At 50.5% G+C, this 24,691-nt stretch overlaps 1 protein-coding gene across 1 annotated transcript in view; it reads left to right on the forward strand.

Moving 5' to 3' along the window:
• RRP12 (ribosomal RNA processing 12 homolog) overlaps nt 1-24,691 on the forward strand; it is a 1,372,062-nt gene that overhangs the window by 898,007 nt on the left and 449,364 nt on the right. The window contains exons 24-25 of the mRNA XM_069611582.1: nt 10,195-10,302; nt 10,426-10,583. Of these exons, the coding sequence (XP_069467683.1) occupies nt 10,195-10,302; nt 10,426-10,583 (266 nt within the window). The remainder of the gene's footprint in view (nt 1-10,194; nt 10,303-10,425; nt 10,584-24,691) is intronic.

Here is a 24,691-nt window from a genome sequence, read left to right on the forward strand (position 1 = left end):
TGAACTGGGGTTCTCAATAAACTATGCGAAGTCCTGCTTGGTGCCATCGCAGGACGCTCAGTTTCTGGGCTCCAGGCTCAACAGTGTTGCGCCTGGCTTTGCCGTCGGAGGACAGGATAAAGGACATCCTGGGCAAGGTACAACGGCTGTTGATCATGGAAGTTGCCAGGGTGAGGCCCATCAAGTCCCTGCTCGGCTTGATGTCGTTGTGCATCTACCTCGTTCGGCTGTGCAGGCTATGGATGCGGCCGCTGCAAAAGTTTGATGCCTGTTGGATCCAGGTATTGGGAAGCTTCGAAAACAAGATCGCCCTCAACGAGAAGTTCCGCCGAGCGATCCAGTGGTGGGGCGTCCATGCGCCTCTAGCGGCGGGCACAGACTTTCAGACCCCAGCACATCAGGAGACGGTGACGACGGATGCCTACCTGGAGGGATTGGGCGCGCACACCAGAAATCTCCACGCAAGAGGCCATTGCTGCCAGAGGAGAAGTCGTTGCACATCAACGTCCTGTAGCTCCGGGCCATGTTTTGGGCTCTCAAATCTTTCCTTCCGTCCCTCAAGGGCAAGGTGGTGTGGGTCTTCACCGACAACACCACCACGATGTTCTACATTCGGAAGCAGGGGGCACCAGATCCCCGGCTCTCTCTGAGGAAGCGCAGGGTCTATGGCACTGGGCCGTCGCCCAGAGGATGTTCCTGGTACCCTTTCATCTGGCAGGTGTGAAGAACACTGTCACCGACTCAATCAGCAAGGAGCTGCGCTCTTGCCACAAGTGGGAGTTTTGGCAGGATCAGGAGGACCTACTGTTTCAACGATGGGGCAATCCCCAGATCGATCTGTTTGCGACGAACACCAAGTGCCGGAGGTTCACCAGCAGGTTTCCCCAGCCGGGGAGCATGGGGGATGCGTTCTTTCCCCTGGGACGGCCTGTTCCTCTATGCTTCCCCCCCCCCCCCCCCAACACCCCATTACCGTTGCTTCTGCGACTCATCAGTCAACTCAGACAGTCCCGGTACAGGATGAACCTAGTCACACCGGCGTGGCTGGGGCAGATATGGTACCCGGACCTTCTGGACATGTCGGCGACTCCTCCAGTCAAGCATCCGGCGGACGCAGATCTTCTCACCAGGGAAGGAGGTGCGATTCTGCACCACGACCCAGGGTCACTGAACTTGCAAGCCTGGCTCCTGCAGTGCTAGAGTTTGGTGGATACGATCTCCCAGCGGACTGGATGGAGGTGCTTGCCAAGGGCAGGGCTTCGTCTACCCTGAAATGCTACGGCCACAAGTGGAAGAGGTTCGCTGTCTGGTGGCAGGACAGAAATTTGACCATCTACGGATTACGGCTCTGCAGGTGCTGCCATATTTGCTGTTGCTGGCCAAGGCGGGGTTGGCCCATGCTTCCATGAAGGTTCATCTGGAGGCTATCTCCCGCTACACCAGAACTCCAGGGCGGTCGTCATTGTGGTCACACCACCTGGTCAAGGAATTCGTTAAAGGACTTTTCCGTTCGTTCCCGCCGGTGAAGGCCCTGGCGCGGAAGCTCAACGTGGTGTTGACTAGGCTCATGGGTCCACCATTCGAGCCAATGCATTCAGCGCCGCTGAAGTTTTATCATGGAAGGCAGCGTTTCTTGTGGCCATCACCTCTGCATGTCGAGTGGGAGAGATCCAGGCCCTCTCTTGTAAACCACCTTACAACATTTGTAAAATGTGATCCTTCCTAACCTTACACGCGACTAAACTCTTAATCTCCTCCCTCATCGTCTCTAGGCTTTTCTACTGCTCTACTCTTTTCTTTGGACTCCCCTCCTCTCACCTCTCCCCACTCAAATCTGTCTACCACTCTGCCATCCTCTCCCTTTGCCTTCTCTCTCCTCATGACTCATCTCCTCTTCTCTCACCTCTCTAGGTTGGCTCCATTCCACTCCCAGCTTAAATTCAAGTTCCTATGTCTAGTCCTCAAATCCGTCTATGGTCTTGCCCCCTACCTTTCCTCCTTCCTCACTTTCTATACTCCTCGTTCTCTCTGCTCTGCCGCTCTCTTCCTACTCTATCCACCACCCTGCGCCCCTCCCCGCTTCTGCTTTTTTCCAACTGCTCGCCCCTTTCCACTGGAACCATCTTCCCCTCTCCATCTGCTCTACTACCTCCTCCCCTAACTTCGTACCTCTCTAAAATCATCTCTTCCTTTCACCTCCCTAAAACTATTTGCTTCCTCTTACTTCTGCTACTACTTTTACCCACACCTCCTACTTCCTTTCCTACTTCTTACACCTCTCCCTCTCCTTTCACGCTACTCCCTCCTACACCACTTCCTGCACTTTACTAATCCTCATCTCTTCCTTCCTTCTACCTTACACACTCTGCTTCCTCTCTTACTTCTGCTCTCACCACTGTTCATACCTCCTACTTCCTCTCACACCTTGGTCCCTCCCTAATCTTCTATCCTCTTCTATAATGTAAATAGTTTTTGTACTGTTTTCTGGTTTAATTCAATTGTTACTTAATGCTTGTATCTTGATTGAAACTCTTGTAAAGCGTTTTGGATTAAAACGCTATATAAATTCAATAAAATACAAATACTTGACATTCCACGAGACGAGAGTGATGCTGCGGACGCACCCCACTTTCATGCGCAAGGTGCCGTCGGACGTCCATCTCAACAAGCCCTTGGTGTTACCCGTTTACTTCCCGTCACCAGCTGAGAGGACTTCGCACTCGCTGGATGTGGCTAGAACGCTGAAGTTCTACATGGACCGCACAGTGTTTTCGGAAGACATCACAGCCGTTTGTCAACTTTGGCCCTGTCAACCAAGGCAAGGCCATCTCCAAGGCTTCCATTTCCAGGTGGCTCTCGGCTGCATCACCCATTATCACCGGTTGCCTGGCCGTCGAGAGCCCATTTGACCAGAGCGATCGCTGCAACTACAGCGTTCCTGTCTGGTGTGCCCCTGCTGGACATCTGCAGGGCTGCTACGTGGAGGTCTAGGCACACCTTCACAAAATTCTACTGAGTCGACAGGGATTCCAGGGAGGAGTCCAGAGTCGGCCAAGCAGTGCTGCGCAACCTGTTCGCTTGAAGGTGAGCCTGGTGAGGAGGTAAGAGATGCTTCATTTTGAGATAGTAAAATGCTTAGTGTTGAGCCTTGCCACCTCCCATGGTTGTGCATGTGTGAACTGCTATGTATTCTTTATTCATGAGCATCCATGCCAGACCCCATGCTGGCGAAGGAACAAGTTACTTATCTGTAACTGTTCTCCAGCATGAGTCTGGCATGGGTTCACATGCGAACCCTCCAACCAACACCTCTGCGGCTTTTCTCTTGGTCCTACGGCCACTTTACGTGCTACCAAATCTGAAGATGGCTGCCAGAGGAGGTGCTTAGGTAGAGTGCATTCATTGGCTGGGGGGCAGTATGACCCAGAGACCAGTGATTGGTTGTTAGGAGAAAGACAGTTCAGAAACAAAACTGAAACTGATTTTTCTCCAGCATGGGGTCTGGCATGGATTCACATGCTCATGAATATTCCCCGTCGTCAGGCTGGGAATCCTCGGTAAAGAAAAAACCAGTATCAGTTTCGTTTCTGATCTGTCTTTCGTAGTAATAACCAATCACTGGTCTCTGCGTCATACTGACCACAGCCAATGACTGCCCTCTACCTAAGCACCGCCTCTGGCAGCCATCTTCAGATTTTTACCGCACGTTCATGTGTTGGGATCCTCGTGCTATTGCTCTCGAGCGTTAGTGCTATTTTTCGCGCTTTTTTCACAAAAATTTCGATTCTTCGGTCAAAAGAGCCTCAAGCTCCACCGATCCTACATCCGATCAACGGGGACCCGTTTCGGATTCATCTGTGCCCCCTCAAGGGTGAAGATTTCGTCGAGCTACACTTCGGAGGACTCCAGAAGCTTCTCAGGCCCGGTCTCGGAGATGGCCCAGGAGAAGGGGAGCTCGACGCCCGGAAAGCTGTTCAGGGTCTGCCCTGGATGCCAGCTGCAGAACGTCTTCAAGGAGGACGAACACTCTTTCTGCCTTTACTGCCTTCATGAGGACAAGACGCACGTGGAGAAGGACTGTGCGTTTTGCGGCAACGGACCATGAAGGACCGCCATCAACGTCTCGCCAACTGGCTGGAGGGTAAGAGCCCGTCTGGCGAGAAGAAGAAGAAATCCGAGCGGTCTTCTAAGACCTTTGAGGGCGCCCCGGCGACGGGGGCCCAACATAAGGCCAAGCACCGCGAGTCCGCTGGCACCGGGAGCGCCGAACGGTCGGGCTCTACGGGCGCCAGGCAGGGCGCACCCTCCCCGGCACCATCAACCACGAGCCAACGCTCTGGGTCGGGTAAGAGGAAGGCCGAGCACCCGGCGAAGCTCCTGGAGAGGCCCCGGTCGAGCTCTAAGGCAGAGGAGGAGCGTGGCAGTGCCCCCTCCCTCAAGGATAAAGCGGTGAGCGCACCTAAGGTGGTGAAGGCCTTGATCCATCCGACCAAGCCCTCTATCGAAACGGTCGCGGCGGCCCTGGCTCAGCCTGTGGGGGCTACACCAGTGGTGGCGACCTCAGGGCCCAGAATCTCCCTGCCTCCTCGTAGGGAGTCTTCCTTTGTGCCCATCGATAGGACCCCCGTGAAACCCTCCGTGGGGAAGAAGGGGGGGCAGGGCATCGTCGTAGATTCGGCCTCAACCTCAGAAGAGGAGCTGATCGAGGTCTTAAGCCACGGCCTAGGCGTGGAAGAAGGCCAGCCCGTCGGAATGGACCCCGACGCAGGTGACGATGACGACATCGTCGAGGATACCGACGGGGCCCCTGCTCGCCCGTCGGATTCCCCTCTGCCAGCGCCACAAGACAACTCGGCGGCCATTTTGTTGGCCATACAGTCCTTATGCTCCGAGATAAGGACGAGGCTACCGTTACCGACGGAGGAACCTCTCCCGTCGGGGGATCCAGAACCGGGACCTTCTGGTGTTCCCCCTACCAAGAAAAGAAGGATCCATCCACCACCTCCTTTTCAACCGTCGCGCCCCGTCCAGCCCTCCTCCCCGTCCACCCGAGGGGATGATACGGGGACTGACACGGCAGCGACGGGTACGGACGACGAGGCATACGACGAGGATTTTCCGTCGTCGCCTCCCACCAGGGCTTCTCCGCCCGACGAGATCGGATCTTTCCACTCCATGATCTCCAGGGCTTCCGAGCTTTTCCAACTCTGCCCTGAGGAGAAGAAAAAGGAAGGCTTCCTTTACCAGCGGCGCGAGGCCAAGAGGAAGACGGTCCTCGCAGTGCCTCTGTTGGACGACATTTGGGATGAGGGCCTTTCCCTCCTCAAGAACCCTTCCACGACGCCAGCTAGAAGAGACCGGTACGAGAAGAAGTACCGGGTCCCGGACACGGCCCCCCTATGCCTCCGGGCGCAGCCTACCCCGGACTCCGTCGTCTCCGCGGCAGCCAGGAAGAAAGCGGGGGGGGGGTGCGGCCTCCACATCGACTTCCCCGCCGGACGGCGAGGGAAAGCAATTGGATGCTATGGGACGTAGAGTCATCTCGTCGGCAGCGACGACGATTAAAGCGGCCAACGCCTTGGCTATCGTGGCCCGCTACGACAGGGAGCTCTGGTACAAGATAGCTCCCCTGCTGGATTTTCTGCCGGACGACAAGAGGGCGGAGGCCCTTGAGATCCTGCAGGAAGGTGAGGTGGCTTCGGACCACGCCATCACCGTGGCGACGGACATCGCCGACACTGGGTTCCGCCAGCTGGGCAACGGCGTTTGCCTTCGACGTCGTGGATGGCTCAAAGCTACGGACTTTCGGCAGGACGTCCAGACCAGAGTCCTGGACATGCCCTTCGACGGGAACAACCTGTTTGGGAAGACAGTGGACGATTCCCTTCAGGCCATCAAGGCGGATAAGGAGACGGCCCGGGCCCTTGGAGTCCTGCAGCAACGACGGACGCCCTTTCGGAGCGGCGGAGGCAAGGGCGCCTCCAAAGGTTCCGGCGGCGGTTTCGCTTCCTACCGTCAAGCGGCCCGCTCGTCGTCGCAAGAGGCCTACAGAGGACGAGGCAAGTCTAGCGGACCCCGCCGTCGTCGCCAAGGAGGTCAAGGCGGCAAGGCCGCGTCCAAGCAGGATTGAACCGGCCGTGGGGTCGGGCCCCCACCGAAGCACCCCGGTGGGAGGCCGGCTGGCGGGCTTCGTCAGCGTGTGGGAGTCCATCTCCACAGACCGTTGGGTGCTGGACGCCCTGGCCCGGGGCCACGCGCTCGAGTTTCAAAGAAGGTGCCCGCGCGTCCCCCCCGTGGCCAGGAAAGAACTTCACGTCCCTCAACTTCTCCTGGAGGTAAAGGCGATGCTCAGAAAGGGCGCCATCGAACTCGTCCCCAAGAGGCTTCGGGGCTCCGGAGTCTACTCGCGATACTTCCTCGTGAAGAAGAAGACGGGAGGATGGCGCCCCATCCTAGACCTGCGACGGCTGAACAAGTTCATCAAGGCGCAGAAGTTCCGGATGGTCACCCTCCAGCACGTCCTGGGTCAACTGGAGGAAGGAGACTTCCTATCGTCGTTGGATTTGGAGGATGCCTACTTCCACATTCCCATCCTAAAGGGGCACCGAAAATTCCTCAGGTTCGTGGTCCAAGGGCGTCATTACCAGTTCAAAGCCCTTCCCTTCGGACTACGGTCGGCACCCAGGGTATTCACCAAGTGCCTCGCACCGGTGGCGGCGCAGCTGCGCCGCGAGGGGATTCACGTCTACCCCTACCTGGACGACTGGCTCATCCGCGCCAAGACGAGGGATCTCGCCGTGGTCCACACGGCAAGGACCGTCCAACTCCTCACGGACCTGGGATTCTCCGTGAACTACGCCAAATCCCACCTGGTGCCCGCGCAAGTCGCACTGTTTCTGGGAGCGAGGCTCGACACAGTGTCCCTTCTGGCCTCCCCGTCGGAGGAGAGGACCAGGACCATCTTGGGCAAGGTGCAACGGATGTTGGTGGCCGACGCGGCCAAAGTGAGGTCCATCAAGTCCCTCCTCGGGATGATGTCTTCCTGCATCTACCTCATCCCCATGTGCAGGCTCCGGATGCGCCCGTTGCAAGAATTCCTGGATGCGCGCTGGATCCAGACGACGGGCAGCTTCGAGGAAAGGATCAAGCTCGACAAGAGTTTCCGACGAGCGATACGGTGGTGGGGCACCCGCGCGCATCTGACGGCGGGCATGGACTTCCAGACCCCAGCCCACCAGGAGACTGTGACCACGGATGCCTCCCTGGAAGGGTGGGGAGCGCACACCGAAAATCTGCACGCAAGGGGACTCTGGCTCCCGACGGAGAAGTCCCTGCATATCAACGTCCTGGAGCTCCGTGCAGTGTTTTGGGCCCTCAGGTCCTTCCTTCCGTCCCTCAAGGGCAAGGTGGTGAGGATCTTCACCGACAACACCACCACCATGTTTTACATCAGGAAACAGGGCGGAACCAGGTCCCCAGCGCTGTCCAAGGAGGCGCAGGACCTGTGGCATTGGGCCGTCGCCCAAGGGATTTTTCTGGTGCCGTTTCATCTGGCAGGGATAAAAAACACCATCGCCGACTCACTCAGCAGGGAGCTGCGCTCGTGCCACGAGTGGGAACTACGGCAGGATCTGGTGGATCGCCTCTTCCGACGGTGGGGCACACCCCAGATCGACCTGTTCGCGACGGCGACGAACACCAAGTGCCGGAGGTTCGCCAGCAGGTTTCCCCAGACGAGGAGCATGGGCGATGCCTTCTCGTTCCCCTGGGAGGGCCTGTTCCTCTACGCGTTCCCTCCCTTGCCTCTGCTAATCCGGCTCGTCAACCAGCTCAAGAGGTCACGGTGCAGGATGATCCTCTTCGCACCTGCGTGGCCGAGGCAGATATGGTTCCCGGACCTTCTGGACTTGTCAGCGTCCCCGCCGATCAAGCTGCCGGCGGACGCGGATCTACTCTCCAGGGAAGGAGGCACCATCCTCCACCACGACCCGAAGTCGCTGAACTTGCAGGCCTGGCTCCTGCAGCGCTAGAGTTTGGAGGATACGACATACCGGCCGATTGCAGAGAGGTTCTTGCAAAGGCCAGGGCGTCCTCGACTCTTAAATGCTACGGACACAAATGGAAGAGGTTCTCTGTCTGGTGCCACGCACAGAAGATTAACCCTCTACGGATTACGGCTCCCCAAGTACTGCCGTACCTGCTGACGCTGGCCAAAGCTGGTCTGGCACACGCGTCCATCAAGATTCATCTTGCTGCGATCTCCCGATACACCAGAACCACGGGGCGGACGTCCTTGTGGTCTCATCGTCTGGTGAAAGAGTTCATGAAGGGACTGTTCAGATCGTTCCCGCCGGTGAAGGCTCCGGCCCCGGCGTGGGAGCTCAACGTGGTGCTGACCAAGCTCATGGGACCTCCGTTCGAGCCTCTGCACTTGGCCCCGTTGAAGTTTCTATCGTGGAAAACAGCTTTTCTTGTGGCCATCACCTCCGCACGACGAGTGGGAGAGATCCAGGCCCTTTCCTGCAAGGCCCCGTACTTGACTTTCCACGACACGAGGGTAGTGCTCAGGACGCACCCCTCCTTCATGCCCAAGGTACCGTCGGACTTCCATCTCAACGAACCCTTGGTGTTACCTGTGTTCTTCCCGTCGCCTTCGTCGCCGGCTGAGAGGACTTTGCACTCGTTGGATGTAGCTAGAGCGCTGAAGTTCTACGTGGACCGCACGAAGGGTTTTCGGAAGACGTCACAACTCTTTGTGAACTTTGGACCTGTCAATCAGGGGAAGGCTCTCTCGAAGGCTTCCATCTCCAGATGGCTCTCCGGCTGTATCATGTGCTGTCACCGGTTGGCAAACCGACCGCTGCCTGGCCGTCCGAGAGCCCATTCCACCAGAGCGATCGCAGCTACCACGGCGTTCCTATCTGGTGTGCCCCTGCTGGACATATGCAGGGCTGCTACGTGGAGGTCGACGCACACCTTCACGAAATTCTACTGCGTCGACCGGGATTCCAGGGAGGAGTCCAGGGTCGGCCAAGCAGTGCTGCGCAACCTGTTCGCCTGAGGTGAGCCTGGTGAGGAGGTAAGATGCTTAATGTTGAGTTGATGTGATGCTTAATGTTGAGCCTTTGCCACCTCCCGTGGTTGTGCATGTGTGTACTGCTATGTATTCTTTATTCATGAGCATGTGAATCCATGCCAGACCCCATCCTGGAGAAGGAACAAGTTACTTACCTGTAACTGTTGTTCTCCAGCATGGGTCTGGCATGGATTCACATGCGAACCCTCCCGCCTACCCCTCTGCGGCTCTTCACTTGGTCATACTGCCACTTCACGTGCTTCCAAATCTGAAGATGGCTGCCAGAGGCGGTGCTTAGGTAGAGGGCAGTCATTGGCTGTGGTCAGTATGACGCAGAGACCAGTGATTGGTTATTACTACGAAAGACAGATCAGAAACGAAACTGATACTGGTTTTTTCTTTACCGAGGATTCCCAGCCTGACGGGGAATATTCATGAGCATGTGAATCCATGCCAGACCCATGCTGGAGAACAACAGTTACAGGTAAGTAACTTGTTCCTTTCTTTACTGTGGATTCCCGGCCTGATGGGGAATATTCATGAGCATGTGAATCCATGCCAGACCCATGCTGGGGAACAACAGTTACAGGTAAGTAACTTGTTCCTTCTGTCTTTGTTTTAGTTGGTCTTTCTTCCTTCCCCACCTTGTGTCACGGATGACTGGATGGAAATTAAGGAAAATGAGACCTGAATTAGGGTGACAGGAATCCATATATCCCATGAAGGCGTCCAGACTTCTGTCTCCTTTTATCGCCCTGTCAGAATACTGAGTCTCGCCTGGGGTATTCCCACAGAGGCAACCCCGGATTCCCCTACCCAGGTGATCTGCTCTTGCTCGTCCACCCCCAGGGTTGAGATCCAAGAGTGATGACCCTCCCCTGGCCACCTGACGAGAGGACTCTTGGGGTCTTATTGGGAGAATACCCCTAGGTTGCTGACGCAGTCTGCACCGAGCTGACCTTTCGAAATGGGGGCCTCTGTACGAGAACTACCCTACACCTAATAATGAACAGTACCACAGTGACAAATATTCTCTTTGGCTTTCAACCAATCCATTTTTTTTTCTCCTTGGGGATGCTTTGTCAAATATTAATTATCACATTGTTTTTTTTTTCCAGAAGCCATTTTAAGTTACTTGGCTCTCGTCTACGCTGGACTGACTGGTTCTGTCACAATGATAAGCTGCACTGTCCTGGCTTTGACGCGCCTCCTTTATGAATTTAAAGGTGAGTGACTATGGATCATTTGAAGCATCATGCATTTCCTGTATAAAAAAACGTTTGACCTTGAAACATTTGTTGCAAGAGGAACAAGCAATCTCAAACTGGAACTGATTAATTCCTTTTCAGATATCATGGGTGTTTTGGTCATTGAGCAGCTGCTACAGAATGTGTGTCTCCTACTCAGTTCCAAGACACGGGAGGTAGTGAAGGCTGCACTGGGGTTCATCAAAGTTGTGCTGTTTGTTATGGACATCAAACTCCTTTCCAAACACATGCAGCTGATGGTAAGTGGCAATAGACTCAAGTGTTCTTGTGCTACAGAGTTTATGTGCACCAAGTTTGACATTTTAAAGTATTTTTGCACCAGATTCTTTATGTAGCTCATAATCAAATGTTCAGGGCAAAACAAATGCAGGAAGGCTTTCTGCTTATACTCATTTTGCCGTTATCTGTTTGCTGTGATAGTTCTACAAAGCATGCAATGGACTGTAGATGCACTGCTCATGAAGTCAGTGTTGTACCTGGTGTAAAAGCTTTACTCATGCACTAATTGTATTTACTCTCCTTTGGAGATTCAGCATAATCAACATGATTTTCCTCTGCCATCTAGAGGTTGGGTTTGCTGGGTCGTAAATCCATTTTTGGTTTTGCCGACTATGGTATGTGATGAATCTGAGGATGTCATCACTCCTTTCCCTGAGGTACTCTCTCCCTATTTGGCTGCTTGTTGGGTACGTTTTTGTAAAGTCAAATTGGGATTGGACTCTACACAAATTATCCCTTAGTTTTAGGGCTTCAACTTCTAATACAGGCCTCTACTACCCCAGGTTGGTAGAGTGACAGAGCAGCCAGGCTTATTTTAGGAGGAGGAATGTGACCTATAAATCAGTACACAGAAATCCGTACATACATAGACCCATAGAAACACTTACACACCGGTAGTTATATCAAAAATAGTGATTTATTTTATATGTACATGCCGCAGTTATAAATTAAAGGAATATTGTATCAACTAGCAACATCAAACGTACATTTAGAATGATAAAGCAGCTGAGTAAATTGTTATGTACGTTTCCTAGCCACACACGGTGTGACTTCATTTCGGTAAGTAAAAGCACTTATTTAAATTAACTCTGCATTATTAGATTATAAGATTATAAGTGAAGAATGTAAAGAGCAACAATCACAGGTAAGCAATACTGTAGCAACTCTTGTTAGGTTTTAGGCAGTCTTTTCCCTAGCTAGAAAGGGATACTTCAGTTCAGGTTTTGGAGGGAAACAATCGATGCCCAAGCTAAGAGGGCTAGAAGATTTACTGTTAGGAAACCAGCACTGCCAAAGGACACAGAAATGCAATAGTTCTGATGCAAATCTTCTTAACGCACATGAAGGTAACAAGTAAGATGTTCTTTGAAAAAGTGCAGAAAGCTAGGAGAAGTCTTCCTGTAGAGGGACAGGCAGTTAGGCCTGGGCGACTGGAAATGGGTGAACACTGAAACACTAGAAACGGTGCTCCAAAAGCAAAAGAGCGGCACAAGAGCCCCACAGTACCTAGGGAGTGAAGAAGACGATGCAGCCTGATGCCTTCTGGATACTGTTGCAAACCTGGTCTCCTAGTCCTTGGTCATGGTGATGAAAGGGGGGACCCTGGATGGGCTCCTGCAGCAGTAGTCTAGAGAGGGACTCGCCAGCAACTAATTCTTCGTACTCTAGCATCTGTTCATGGGTTTGGTGCCTTTTTCTCAGCACCAGGAGCGAACGATCACTGCTGGTTGGAATCTTCTTTTCCCAGTCCTGCACTCTGGTGAGGGGACTCTGAGGAGAGGATTTGTGCATCTGGAGGTTTCACGTGGATGCTACCGAAGTTCCAGTGAAATTAATCAACAGCAAGGCAATGCACTTCAAGGTGGTTGTGGTACTCTGGGTATTGGGATTCTGCACCCCAGGAAGGTCACAGGACATAAGGGGTGGCTCAAATTGAAGTCTCTTGAGGCTGGTTATGCCCATCAGTGTAGAGGATATCGTCCATGGTGGAGCTTCCCTGTCGATTCAAAAATGGGATTGTGGCAAAAGCGGTGCTTCTTGGGTTAATGGAGGTGCTGCAGGTCTCTCTGGTAGTCTTCTTCGGAGCTGAATTTCCTGTGGTCGACTTAGCCTTCTGTTCCAAATGTCTTGCCTTTTATGCAGGAACTCATTTATTTAGTCCTATGCACCTGTCAATCACCTGGGGGTGGCTGTCCTTGCAGGACAGCCAGCCACCCAGTTCAAACTGTTTCCAGCCAGGCATACCCTCAGACAAAGGCCAGAGAGGTTTCAGACTCTTCCCTCACTTTCTGCCTCAACAGACTCGCTGAAGCCTTGGCTGGCTTCACAAAGGGATCCCGCGAAAAGCAAATCACAGAGGGCCCACCTGGAATGGTAAAATAAGGGCCAACAAGGAACACATAAATGAAACATGGTGATAAACGAAGACTGGGGCCATTTTGGGAAAATAGTCACTCATGGGTGCTGTACTGCAGCTGTGAAAACAGGCTGCGAGTAACTAACACAATTGTAGAAAAATGTATGCACTCCCACCAGCCATTTAAGTTTCTGTCATTGTAACTATAAAAGTTACAGGAGCAGTGGGAACAGCGTTACTGTAGCCCCTGAGCACTCCACATAAAATGGTGTGTGCTGTTACCACAAAAAGAAAGGTAAGTTAGATAAAAGCAAAAGTAATAAAATAATAGCAATGGACTCCCATAGGGTGCCGTGTGCTGCAATAATCCATTATAGATGCCTGTAGTGATTTCTTGGAGGAAAGCAGAATTCCATTAAAAGTAAAAAGAATTACAGTAGCAGAAAAATAGGGTTCCCATCTTGGAGCAAAAAGAATGAGAGTGGTTACAAGTCCCACTCACTCAGGAGAATAAAGCAACAAATCCCTAAAGTCAAGCAAAACGTGCTGGGGGATCTCAAGGTGAGGGGAATTGGAACAAGAAATGAAATTCTCCCTAACACTGCTACCTTATCCTACCCTGGGGGCAGTTATATGTGGGAGGATCATCTGGGGGAGGTGTGCCTCAAGGGAATGACAAGAAATCAGTGGAGGAGATGACATGCCCTCATTCCTTTTTGCTGAGGTTCCCTACATTCCTCATCCCTTAATGGCATAGTGTAACACTTCTCCTCAACCGCTTGCCAGACTTACTCTTGGTATTACCCAAACTGACACAAGGCCAGTAAATCAACGACTGAGTTTAGGAAGAGGCAGAGAGCAGAATGATCACACCCAATAGGATCTCATACCAGCTTCCTCAGCATCGTAAAAGGCATGACATGGTAACCACTGAGACGAGGAAGAGGGACAGAATAATGATCGCCAAGACCAGTAAACCAACCCACAAAGCGGTCTAGTCTTTAGAGATTATTCAATCAGGCTGGGAAGTTTAAAATCAGCGCAGATTGACAGCAAGGAGGGAGAGCTGCAGACGCTGGGCTGCAGTGACTTGCACAGATGCCGACCAGTACGCAAGGGAAGAGGGCGCCGCGGGAAATTGTGTCAAGGCTGATCCAACCAGCGGAAAAAGGAACTGGAAGGCAGTCTGCTTGATGCCTGAGCGTGTTCGGGAGATGTATCCGTTCTATGCTTAATCCCCACTCCTAGAGAGACCCCTAGTACTTTTGCTGTACTTATAGACACTTTTCTTTCTTTCCTGAATGAGGGGAGCCTTTTTCCCCTCATTCATTCTTATTTGCTCTGACATTTGGGAACTCCCTTCTTTCTGTTTTACTACTTACTATGGAGTCTTGCTTTCCTCCATTTCTCTTGGCATATGTGTTACACTTTGCACATAGCAACCTATGTGCAGTGTTGCTGGGAACCCTTTGGGTTCTCCTTAAAAACGGATGGAGGGATACTTTGTATCCTCCTAAAACTTTTACTTATGAGAGATTAGCACACACCACCTTATTTTAAGTGGTAAGGGGATATCTTGTACACTCCTCTCTTCTCCTTTGACTTGTTAGGCACAGGGACAACCCTATAGTTATGACTGGTGGCAGTGGATGTGTGCTACCAACATTGGTGCCATTTCTTAACACAGACTGTATTCACTGCCTCGGTTATGCACCAAAGGGTCACATATGTTCTAACATGGTGGCTCCTTTCTTTTTCACTCATTTCTTGTCTGGTTGTCCTTTGTTTGCCCTTCTACCATTCTGGGAGTGGGAGGTCTGAGTTTTGCATTTGGTGGAAGCACTTGGGTGTCCCCCGCCTAGGCTCCAGTGTCTGCGAGGACAGGAAGCAGGGGAGGAGTTCCTGTCCTTTGTCTGCTAGAGTGCCACTGCGAGGCTGGCTGTCCTGGTTGAACAGCCACCTGCCCCTTTCTGTAAACTGCTGGGTTCTGGGAGAGTGTGCAGAGGAGTGAATGGGAAAACTGAATAAATGGCGAGGTTCCTGAGGCAGAAGGCAAGTCGACCACTGGAACAGAAGATCCGAAGCTGAAGATGACCAGAGACGCCAGCAGACCCTTGCAGTAACCGTGAAGCGACCACTGCTGTCCTGACCCTGTTTTCTTATTGACAGAGGAGCTCTGAAGAGGACTCCTTACCTTTTGGCTGGTGGGAACAACCAGCCCCAAACGATCTACAGATTGAGCCATCCCCCGATGTGCTGTGACCTTCCAGGGCTGCATATCGCAAATACCAGGGGACCTCCGACCTATTTGCAGTGCAACATCTTTGTTTGGACGAATGCGCCCAGAACTTTGGTAAGCTCCAGTTGGACCTCCAGAGGCCTAATACCACTCATCCAAGTCCCCTCACCAGAGTACAGGACTGCAGAATCACGGTAGATCAACCAGCATAACCGTCCATTGTTGGAGCTGATAAAAAGGCGCCAGAACCGCATATCGACGTGGGAGACCGAAGAAACCCTTCTGGGGTCCTCTCTTGCGACTGCTGTCCCATGCAGAGTCTGTCCTTTGGTCACCAGACCTAGGCATCAGGAGACCGGGTCCGTTACTGCTGCACAGGAGAGAATTCAGCTGAATTTTCATCATCCACCCTAAGGTACTGTGGGGCTCAAGGTAGAATTGATCTTAAACCGAATAGTCGCTCCATTGTGACTGGAGTGCGTTACAGGGTGTTTGGGTGTCCACTCACACCTCTGACCCAGGCTTAACAGCTTGTGTCCTATTAGGGAGTCCTTTGCAGGGTCCCTATAAATTATGTTATTTTGCTAAGCACTTTTTACTTAAGTATCCTTTCCTGCAGAAGACTTTTGCTCTATTCCTACGCTAACTTTGATGAACTTGTGTATATTTAGGAATTGGACTGCCAAAGCATTAGAAGCCTTAAAGTGTTGGTAAGATTTAAATTATTGCTTAAGTGTTGAATAACCTTCCTTCATACTGAGTTTGTCTGATGTGACTTTAATAAATGAATTAAACTAGAATTTATCTGTAACAAATGTGAGTGCAACGCACTGCTAGTATTGCGGTAGAACTGTCATTGGTGTCATTTTCTGTAACAATTGTAAGCGCGAGTGTTATACACACAACTATGACTACAGGTGTAAGCAAACCAACCTTTGGTATAAGTCTGTACTACAGTTTCCCTAGCGTCTTTAGCAGCCAGGCTTATCTCAAGAGGGGAAATGTGAGCAGTAATGATGTTACACAGAGGTCTAAAATCACAGGTGTTCAAATAGACTCTTACACTCAAGGTTTCTTGGTTAAATACTTATTAATTTAACAGTCAGTTGTATTCATTAGAAGGAGGCAATTTATATAGTAACAAACAAATATACTTCAATACTGTACACTTTCTGAATCAGACCAGACCCTTTTGTGATGGCCCACAGACACAACCTACACCCACAGGTGACTTTAGTAACAAGGATGCTAGGCACATTAATATCCTACTGTTGGCATTCAGAATACTTTTCAAGAGGAGTAAAAGGCAAAGGTTATCAGAACATAAAAAGACTACAATTATTCTTAGACAATGCAAATACTTTGAGTTCACCAGAAGATTCAATTCAATATACTCGGCCAAAGTCAATGGGCTAAAGTCTTGAATAGGCTAAAGCAGTTCTGGTAAGTAAACGGAAAAGTCTCTGCAAAAGTTCTCTGAAGTAGTTTGTAAGAAGAAGAATCATAAGTTGGGGTCACAAGCTGATTCGGCCTGAGAGTTGCAAAAGTTTCAAGCACTTTCCCTGCGAGAGGTAAGTTCTCTGGTTTTACAATACCTTTTAAATGAAGAAAAAGAGGCAGCTGATGACTTCTGTTCCTGGCAGTTCCTCCAGATCTCGCTGTTCCTAAACCTCAGTTGTGGCGACAAGAGGGAGGACGTCGGGGACTCCTGCACTGGGACATCAAAAGCTCGCAACTGCCAAACTTCCATTTCGGTGGCTGTAAGCAAAGCACACAAACTGGTGTCCCTCTCCCTGGTTCTACGTTTTCCTGCAGCAACTCTGAAGAAAATACAACCAGCTCTGAGATGGGTGTCCAGGTGGCTTACTTTTGAGTTGATTGCTCCCAACAACTTAAAGGGAGAAGCAGTCATTGAAGGGGCTTTTCTGTCGATTAGAACTTCACAAGTAGGCACTACAGCAGGGCTTCACCGGGGAAACCAATGGTCTAGGAGCTGCAGCACGCGTCCTCTTCAAGCTCTTCTTCAGTTCCTTCGTTCCAGTGGTCGACTCTCCATTCCAAGCCAAGAGACTCGCCTTTTATTCATTTCTCTCCCTTTCATTCCAGCCTAGCTGTCACTCACCCAGCAGGGAGGCTGTCCTTGCCGGACAGTCAGCCAGCCAATCACCACAGAGTGCATTTGGGTCTCCTAGGAGACTAAGCACAGGGAGTTTGGGGCTCCTCCCACACTTCCTGTCCACCCCAGACACTCGGGCGCCAGAGGCGGGTTTCAATCCTGAAGCCCGCCAAAGGCGAATGAACAAAGCGACTAAAACCTGTTTGGCACGCAGAGAAAAACTGGAAGGACCTTTCCAAAAAGAAATGGCGGAAAAAAGACCTGGACCCGTTTAAACAAAGGAGGCTCAGGCGCCGTCTTGAAAAACATGGCTCCCGCGATTTAACATTACCAGAGCTGCGGAGAGTTTGTGGTCGGGAAAAATCATGGTAGTTTGTTGTAAAACCACTGCGACCAGTCGTTCTGAGAGGAAAGGGTAGCATTTGAGTGCTACATGAGTAACTAGACATAGGGGATACTAAGTAACCCCTCCAGCACTCTTTTGTAAGATAGGGTGTGCTGGGTCTAGAATTTTACAAGACTAAGTAAGTCAATTTCACTCCACTGCTCTGGGAAACAGTAGTTGATCCCAGAGAAGGTATTTAAACCTTAGGGAAGCCTAAAAGGCTTCCCTGTGTCACTGCACTGAGGGTGCTGTGTGACACACTTGTAAAAGATAAATGCCTATGGAGTGGGTTAGACTCCATAACCAAAGGAAACACAAGGGTAGAACACATATCAAAATATGAGAGTGGGTAAAGAAATCAAGTTCTCAAAATCCAGCAAAGTTGCTGGGGGTCTCTAAGGTGAAGGGAATTAGCAATTTTTTGAGCATTCTCCCTAAAAAGAAGCATAACAATAAGGATGATTCCAAATATCTCCCACCAAAAGAGGGCCACAAACATAACAAGATTACATTCCCCCATGAGGCTTACAGGTCTAGTGAAACCTCTGGACCCAAACCATAGGGTGGTTCCAGAGAACTTTTGGAAAATGTGTCATTTCTTGGTCTCATGACCCTGTAAAAGGAGGTCCCAGGTGTAAGGGCAAACCTTCAGGGATACCAGCTGTCTCCTTGGCCTTCACTCATGATGGGGAAGTTCCAATCACGGGTGCTAGCTTTCACCCGCGGGCTGAAGAATCCATTGGTGTTCAAGCCAGAGTTTCTTTAGTATCCCTGGGACTGTGGGAACAGAACATGGAGGTCTATAATTCCATTCCAGATAATACCAAATTAGCAGGAGGTCCAGTCAGAATATGTCCCCTACTGCCAGCTACCATTTAGTGCAATTTGACTACAAGAATTCCTGTACGTGGTCAGTCTGAAGTGCCTGGTAGGGTAGTGTAAGGCAATGACTTGAAGGCCCTGGGTTTAGTTTCCAGCACACCAAAGCCCCCTTCTAAGAAGAAAGGAGCCAACCAGAAAGGCAAGTGAGGCAACCTAGATAGAGCTGCAGACTTTTCTATCCTAGAGGGCCCACCTTCTGCAAGCATTCAGTCAGGGACAAAGAGTATCCCTTCCTTGAAGGTCTGCGTCAGCAGGCAGCTTCCCCCGAGTTAATGTCAAGCACCCGGGAAGCATAGGCTCTACTGGGAGGAGGGCCTTCTCTACAGTGAACCTATGGAATCTATTCAAGGGGACCTAAGAAGACTGGTAGTACCCCAAGAACAGAGATCCACATTTCTGCAATTTTCCTATGGGGTCCCTCTGGCTGGTCATTTGGGTTAAAAAAGGAGAGACTCTCACTGTACGTCTACTGTCCCAAGATGGGTGCTAAAGTAGAAAAACATTGCAGGAGCTGCCACACTCGCCAGTTGTCTAGCAAAAGTACATCCAAGAATATGGCACCCTTAATGCCCCTCCCAGTTGTGTGAGATCCCTTTTGAGAGGGTGAGGATTGACATGGTTGGTCCCCTAGACCTTCCAACCCCTCAGGCAACCCGTTTATACTGGTTGTAGTGGACCATGCCACTAGATACCCTGAGGCCATAACAATGAGCTGTTACTGCTCAGGCAGGTGCTAAGGCCCTACTTGGTATTTTTACCAGAGTAGGATTTCCTAAGGAGTTATATGTCCCACTAATTGCATTCCATGTGGAAAACCTGTTGTCACCTAGAACTTCTCAACTGCCTACCATCCTCAAACCAAGTGTTGCAGGCTCTTCATCAGGCCTACCAGCCTCAAGCTGGAGTGGGCTTTAGCCCCTTTGATCTCCTCTACGGTTATCAAGTCGGAGGCCCTTTAGTCCTGATTAAGGCAGGTCTGGAGAGTGCTCCAACCTTAAAGCCAATACAAATTACTGAACATGTGCTATGCCTCAGACAAAGGATGGCCCCCAATAACGACGGAGGTTTCTGAGAACTTTAAGGCTGGTCAGGCTCTGGTCAAACATTGGCATGACCAGAAAGCCAACATGGTGGAGTTTACTCCAGACCAGCAGGTTCTCATAATGGGCCCAGTAACACAGTCTTACAGGACAAACGGACAGGACCCTTCAAGATTGTAGCCAAGCTTGGAGAGGTTAATTATATGGTGGACTTGGACAACCCCAAGGAAGCCCCTAGGGTCTTTCACACCAACTGCCTGAAGGCTTATATCTCTGGGCCAGAGATGTCTTTGCTCCTAGCTTCTGATCAAGAATAAGAGGAGAGTGAGCCTCTCCCAGATCTTCTTAAGGGACACCCTTCAGATGGGTCTATAGAAGTATTTGACACTGCAGAAACAGGAGTGCAAATCTCTGTTACGTCTGTTTGCCCCTATGTTTTCACTTACACCAGGCTTGACCCCTTGGGGCCAGCATGACATTGACACTTGTGATAGTGTACCTGTAAAAAACAGGAGCTACAGGATGTCGGATCATGTGAGGAATCGCATCAAGGAAGAGGTCAACAAGTTGCCCGACCTTGCAGTTTTGAACACTCCACAAGTTCATGGGCTAGACTAATTGTGTTTTGGCCAAAAGCAGGTACCAAGGAACATTGGTTCTGTGTGGGCTATAGGGCCTTGAATACAGTTGCCAAAACAGATGCCCATCCTTTGCTAAGGACTGGTGAACTTGTGGATAAACTGGGTTCAGCTAAATTCCTCAGTACATTTAACTTGACAAGTGGTTATTGGCAGATTGCAATGGCTGCCCATACCAAGGCGAAAACAGCATTTTCTCCCTCAGATGGTCTAAGGTCATGGCTTTTGGATTGAAAAAAGCACCTGCCACTTTTCGAAGAATGGTAAATCATGTTCTGAATGGGTTAGAGAACTTCTGCATGGCATACTTGGGTGACATTTCAGTGTTCAGCCCTACCTGAGAAGAACATATCCATCTTAAGCAAGTGTTGCAGGCTCTTCATCAGGCCAATCTGACCATCAAGGCAAGAAGGGCCAAGTTGGACATAGTAAAGTGGTACCTTGGACATGAGGTAGGAGGAGGTGCTATAAACCCTTACCAAGCAAGGTACAAGCTGTACAAGACTGGGCCACCCCTACTACTCAAACCCAAGTGAGAGCTTTTTTAGGACTGAACGGTTTCTTTTGGTTGTGGAGTCTGACAAAATCCATAGCCATCTTTTACATTGTGTCACACAGCACCTTCAGTGCAGTGGCACATGGAGGCCTTTCAGATTTCCCAAAGGTTTAAATACCTTCTCTGGGATAAACTACTGTTTCCCAGAGTAGTAAAGTGAAATTGAGTTTACTTATATTTGTAACTTTCTAGATCCAGCACACACTTACACTAGGGTGCTGGAGGGGTTACCTAATATCCCCTTTGTCTAGCTTCTCATGTAACATTTTTATGTTACCCTTTTCTCACTGAATGGCTGGTGGCAGTGGTTTCATTTTAACTTCCATGGGGCCCATTTTAACTTCCATGGTGCTCATTTACCGTGGGCTGCGTTCACAGCTACAGTAAAGCACCCAAGGGTGCCATTTTTGCAAAATGTCCCTGGTCATCTTTTTTTAACATTTCTTTGTGGGAAGGTCCTTCTTGAGATTTACTCTGCACGCCAAACCAGGTTTGGTCCCTTTAAACGGCAAGGCTTTTGGCTCGGAAGGCAGACTCGACCACTGGATGAAGGAACCGAAGAAGACCTTGAAGAGGATGCCTGCTGCAACTCCTGGACAGTTGGTTTGACGGGTGAAGCCCTGCTGCTGTGCTGAAACTCCAAATTAGTATGGACAGAGAAGCCCCTGCAAGGACAACTTCTTCCCTTGAGTTGGTGGGACCAATCAACTCCAAAGTAAGCCACCCGGACATCATCCTTGGAGCTGGTTGAATTTCCAGAGTTGCTGCTGGAAACCGTACAGCCAGGGAGAGGAACACCAGAATGTGTGCGTTGCTTTTAAGCTGGCCTAGAGCTCCAGGTAGATCCTCCGGACTCCCAGGAAGCTGGACTGACCGAGACTGAGCCCCCTCAACAGAGTGCGGGACCCCCACAAGCAAGGAAAGTCCATATCGACAGCCAGAAAACGCGCTGTTGCTATTTGCTGTGTTTGCAAGCAGCTGAAACACTAAAGTGCCACTTGTTGGAAAGATTGCTGGTTGCGAGCAGTGACCGTCCCATTGCAGTGCAGGATTCCCCAGAAGTCCCCCCTCTTGTCCCCACGACTGAGGCCCAGGAACAGTGAGATCTGCAGAGCTGCACAGGAACAGAAGGCATCAAATGCCCATGAATACATGCCTAGGTGTACTTTAAAAAATACCAGAAAGTGTGGTTTAATCGTCTTATACTGCAGTATAGTTGGTGCTTCTCACCTCCAGCATTGACACTCATGAACTGTTTTATACATACTGCATTTTGATATTCTTCTACCTCTAGTACCTAGGAGCCACGCTTTCAACATACTGTATCTATTTTACTGATTGATTACTTGTCTTTATATGCCCACTTATGACTGCATGAACTTATGCCACACTGTTTTATTGAAACTGCCTAGCTGAATCTACATTAACATTAGACACATTACTGTCATTGTATTGCACAAATGTATCCTCCCATTACCTGCTCGACAGCGCCACTACCCCAGCGCACCACTCTTCACCTCACCCTCGACGTCACTTCACTCATCGCATTCGCCCTTTGGTCTACCTGCAACATTTCCCTCACGCACACAGACTTAACTTCACCTCCACTTGTCCACAGTCGTGCCACGTCTAGCCCCTTACAGACCAGCCCTCACACCACCAAGCTCGAGAACCGGTCTATCCTCCAGTCCAGGCTCCATAGACTCAGAACACGCACTTAGCTGCTCATCAATCGCCGCAGCACCCCGCCCACCACCTACCTGAGAAACATCAGACTCAGCTCTCGCACTTCCTCACTACCAACACGCACACATCCCCTACAACCCAACGCCCTTCCCCACATCCAATGCACCACGCCCAGCTCCAATCCCGCTCAACCCTCCCAACCATTCACTCACCACACCCCCAGTCCCGATATCATCGGACATGCCAAAAGACCACATGCACTGCCGAACACCGGACTGAAATGCACGCTTATCAACGCTCACTCCCTCCCAGCACATGCTCTTGAGATTAATGACCTCATCACCTCCCATAAACTTGATTTACTAGCCATATCTGAAACTTGGCTCCATGAAGCAACAGGCCCATCCATCTCCCTTGCCCTCCCTCAAGGATACACTATCCTGACACAGGAACGCAAAACATCAGAAGGTGGAGGAGCAGCCCTCATCTTCAAGGATACCCTCTCCATGAGACTCTCAAACCAACAGTGGGAAAACAACGCTGCTCTACTCACTATTAAACTATCACTATCCCCCAATTGCACCATAAACATCTTAATCACCTACAGTCCACCAGGATCTCCACCTGACTACCAAAAGCACCTCCTCCAAATCATAGGAAACAATCTTAAAAGCTCAACCAAAACCATCTTGCTTGGTGACCTTAACCTAGGCCTGCATGACCCTAAGGACAAAGCAGACGCCTCCCTAGCCAAAGAACTCGCACACATGGGGTTCGACCATAAAATCATAGCACCAACTCATTGTAAATGCCGATCCATTGCTTGGATCGCAGACCACAACTGCTTATAATCTATTACTAACATCTCAGCCCTCCGATGGACAGATCACCACTTTATTCACTATTCCCACCACTCCCACTCGCAAATTGCTTTCATATTCCCCATCCGCTCAAGTCAGAAGCTCAAAAAAACTAACCAAGATCAACCTTGCACCCCTACTCGATATCCATGAACTTAAACCTTAATTTAACAAAGACCCCATCTCCCTGGCCAACACATATGCCCACGTCCTCACCCAAGTCATCGAGTCCATAGCTCCCTTAGAAACCAAAAAAGAAAAAGAATCCATGCACTCTAATTCATGGTTCACAGAAGAACTATCCACACTACGCTCCAATAAACGCCGAGCTCTAGCCAAGTGGCAATCCTCGCCTAATCAATCCTCTCTAAATGAATTCAAAGAGATCTCATCCTCATATAAAAAAGCCATATTCCTAGCCAAATCAGAATAATTCAGCCAAAGAATCGCCAAATCAAAATCTAGGGAAATATTCTCCATCTTCAAAGATCTCACCACCCCTGCCACCAGCCAGGATGAAATCATCAGACGTAGCCTGGTGTTCCAGGATGCTCTTATCAACAAAGTTAAAATGCTCCAAGAAACAATAACAGCCCAACGCAAAGCTCTCCCGAATCGGGACAGTCCACATCCCCCCGGCCCCCACTTAATCCTCTCTCTCAAATATGTCCCTACGTCTTCAGAGACGTCACAGAGACGGAGGTTACCGACCTCCTCAAACACATCAAACCCTCTACATGCAAAGGGGACATCTGAACCCCAACCATCATCAAAGAATGTGCAGACTCAATGATCCCTATCATCAGAGCATTTATTAATGCATCATTCTCTACTGGAATCGTACCTCAAAGCCTAAAAGAAGCTTGGGTTCGCCCACTCATTAAAAAAAAAAAAAACACCCCAGACTCTGCCTTCTCCAACAACTACCGCCCCATCACCACCGGCCCCTTCCTCCTCAAAATCTTAGACAAAGCCGCCCACAACCAAATCCAGCAGTATCTGGCATCCAATGCTATCCTAGGCAGAAGACAATCAGGCTTCCACAAAGGCCATGGCACAGAAACCACCCTCCTAGACTTAAAGAACCAAATCGCTAAAATAATGGGTAACTGCAAACCTGCCCTCCTGCTCCTCCTCGATCTCTCTGCCGCGTTTGATCTTGTTGACCATGATCTCCTCACCTCCAACCTGTCCACCACAGCCCATTTTTCTTACAAACCCACCTCCTGGATAACCTCTTTCCTAGAAGGTAGGGCCATGAAATTATACTGTGACCTGGCCAATGCAGCTCCCACCACCAGTAACTGTGGAGTCCCCCAGGGCTCATGTACTGCACCCACCCTCTATAATCTGTTCACCAAACCTCTCTGACATGCTGGATGCGCTCGGAATATCATACACAAACTATGCGGACGATACCCAGGTCCTCCTACCCTTTACTGGAGATCACGACCATGAATAGAAGCCCACCTCCAGATATATGCCACCATACAAATCTGGATCGCAATCAATGGTCTGTCTAAACGGGGACAAAATCGAGATTATCATTCTAGGCCCCAAAGAAATACTCTCCAAACTCAACCCCAAAT

The sequence above is a fragment of the Ambystoma mexicanum genome, chromosome 8 (genome assembly GCF_040938575.1).
Source record: "Ambystoma mexicanum isolate Mex_15411 chromosome 8, UKY_AmexF1_1, whole genome shotgun sequence".
NCBI classification, from domain to species: Eukaryota; Metazoa; Chordata; class Amphibia; order Caudata; family Ambystomatidae; genus Ambystoma; species Ambystoma mexicanum.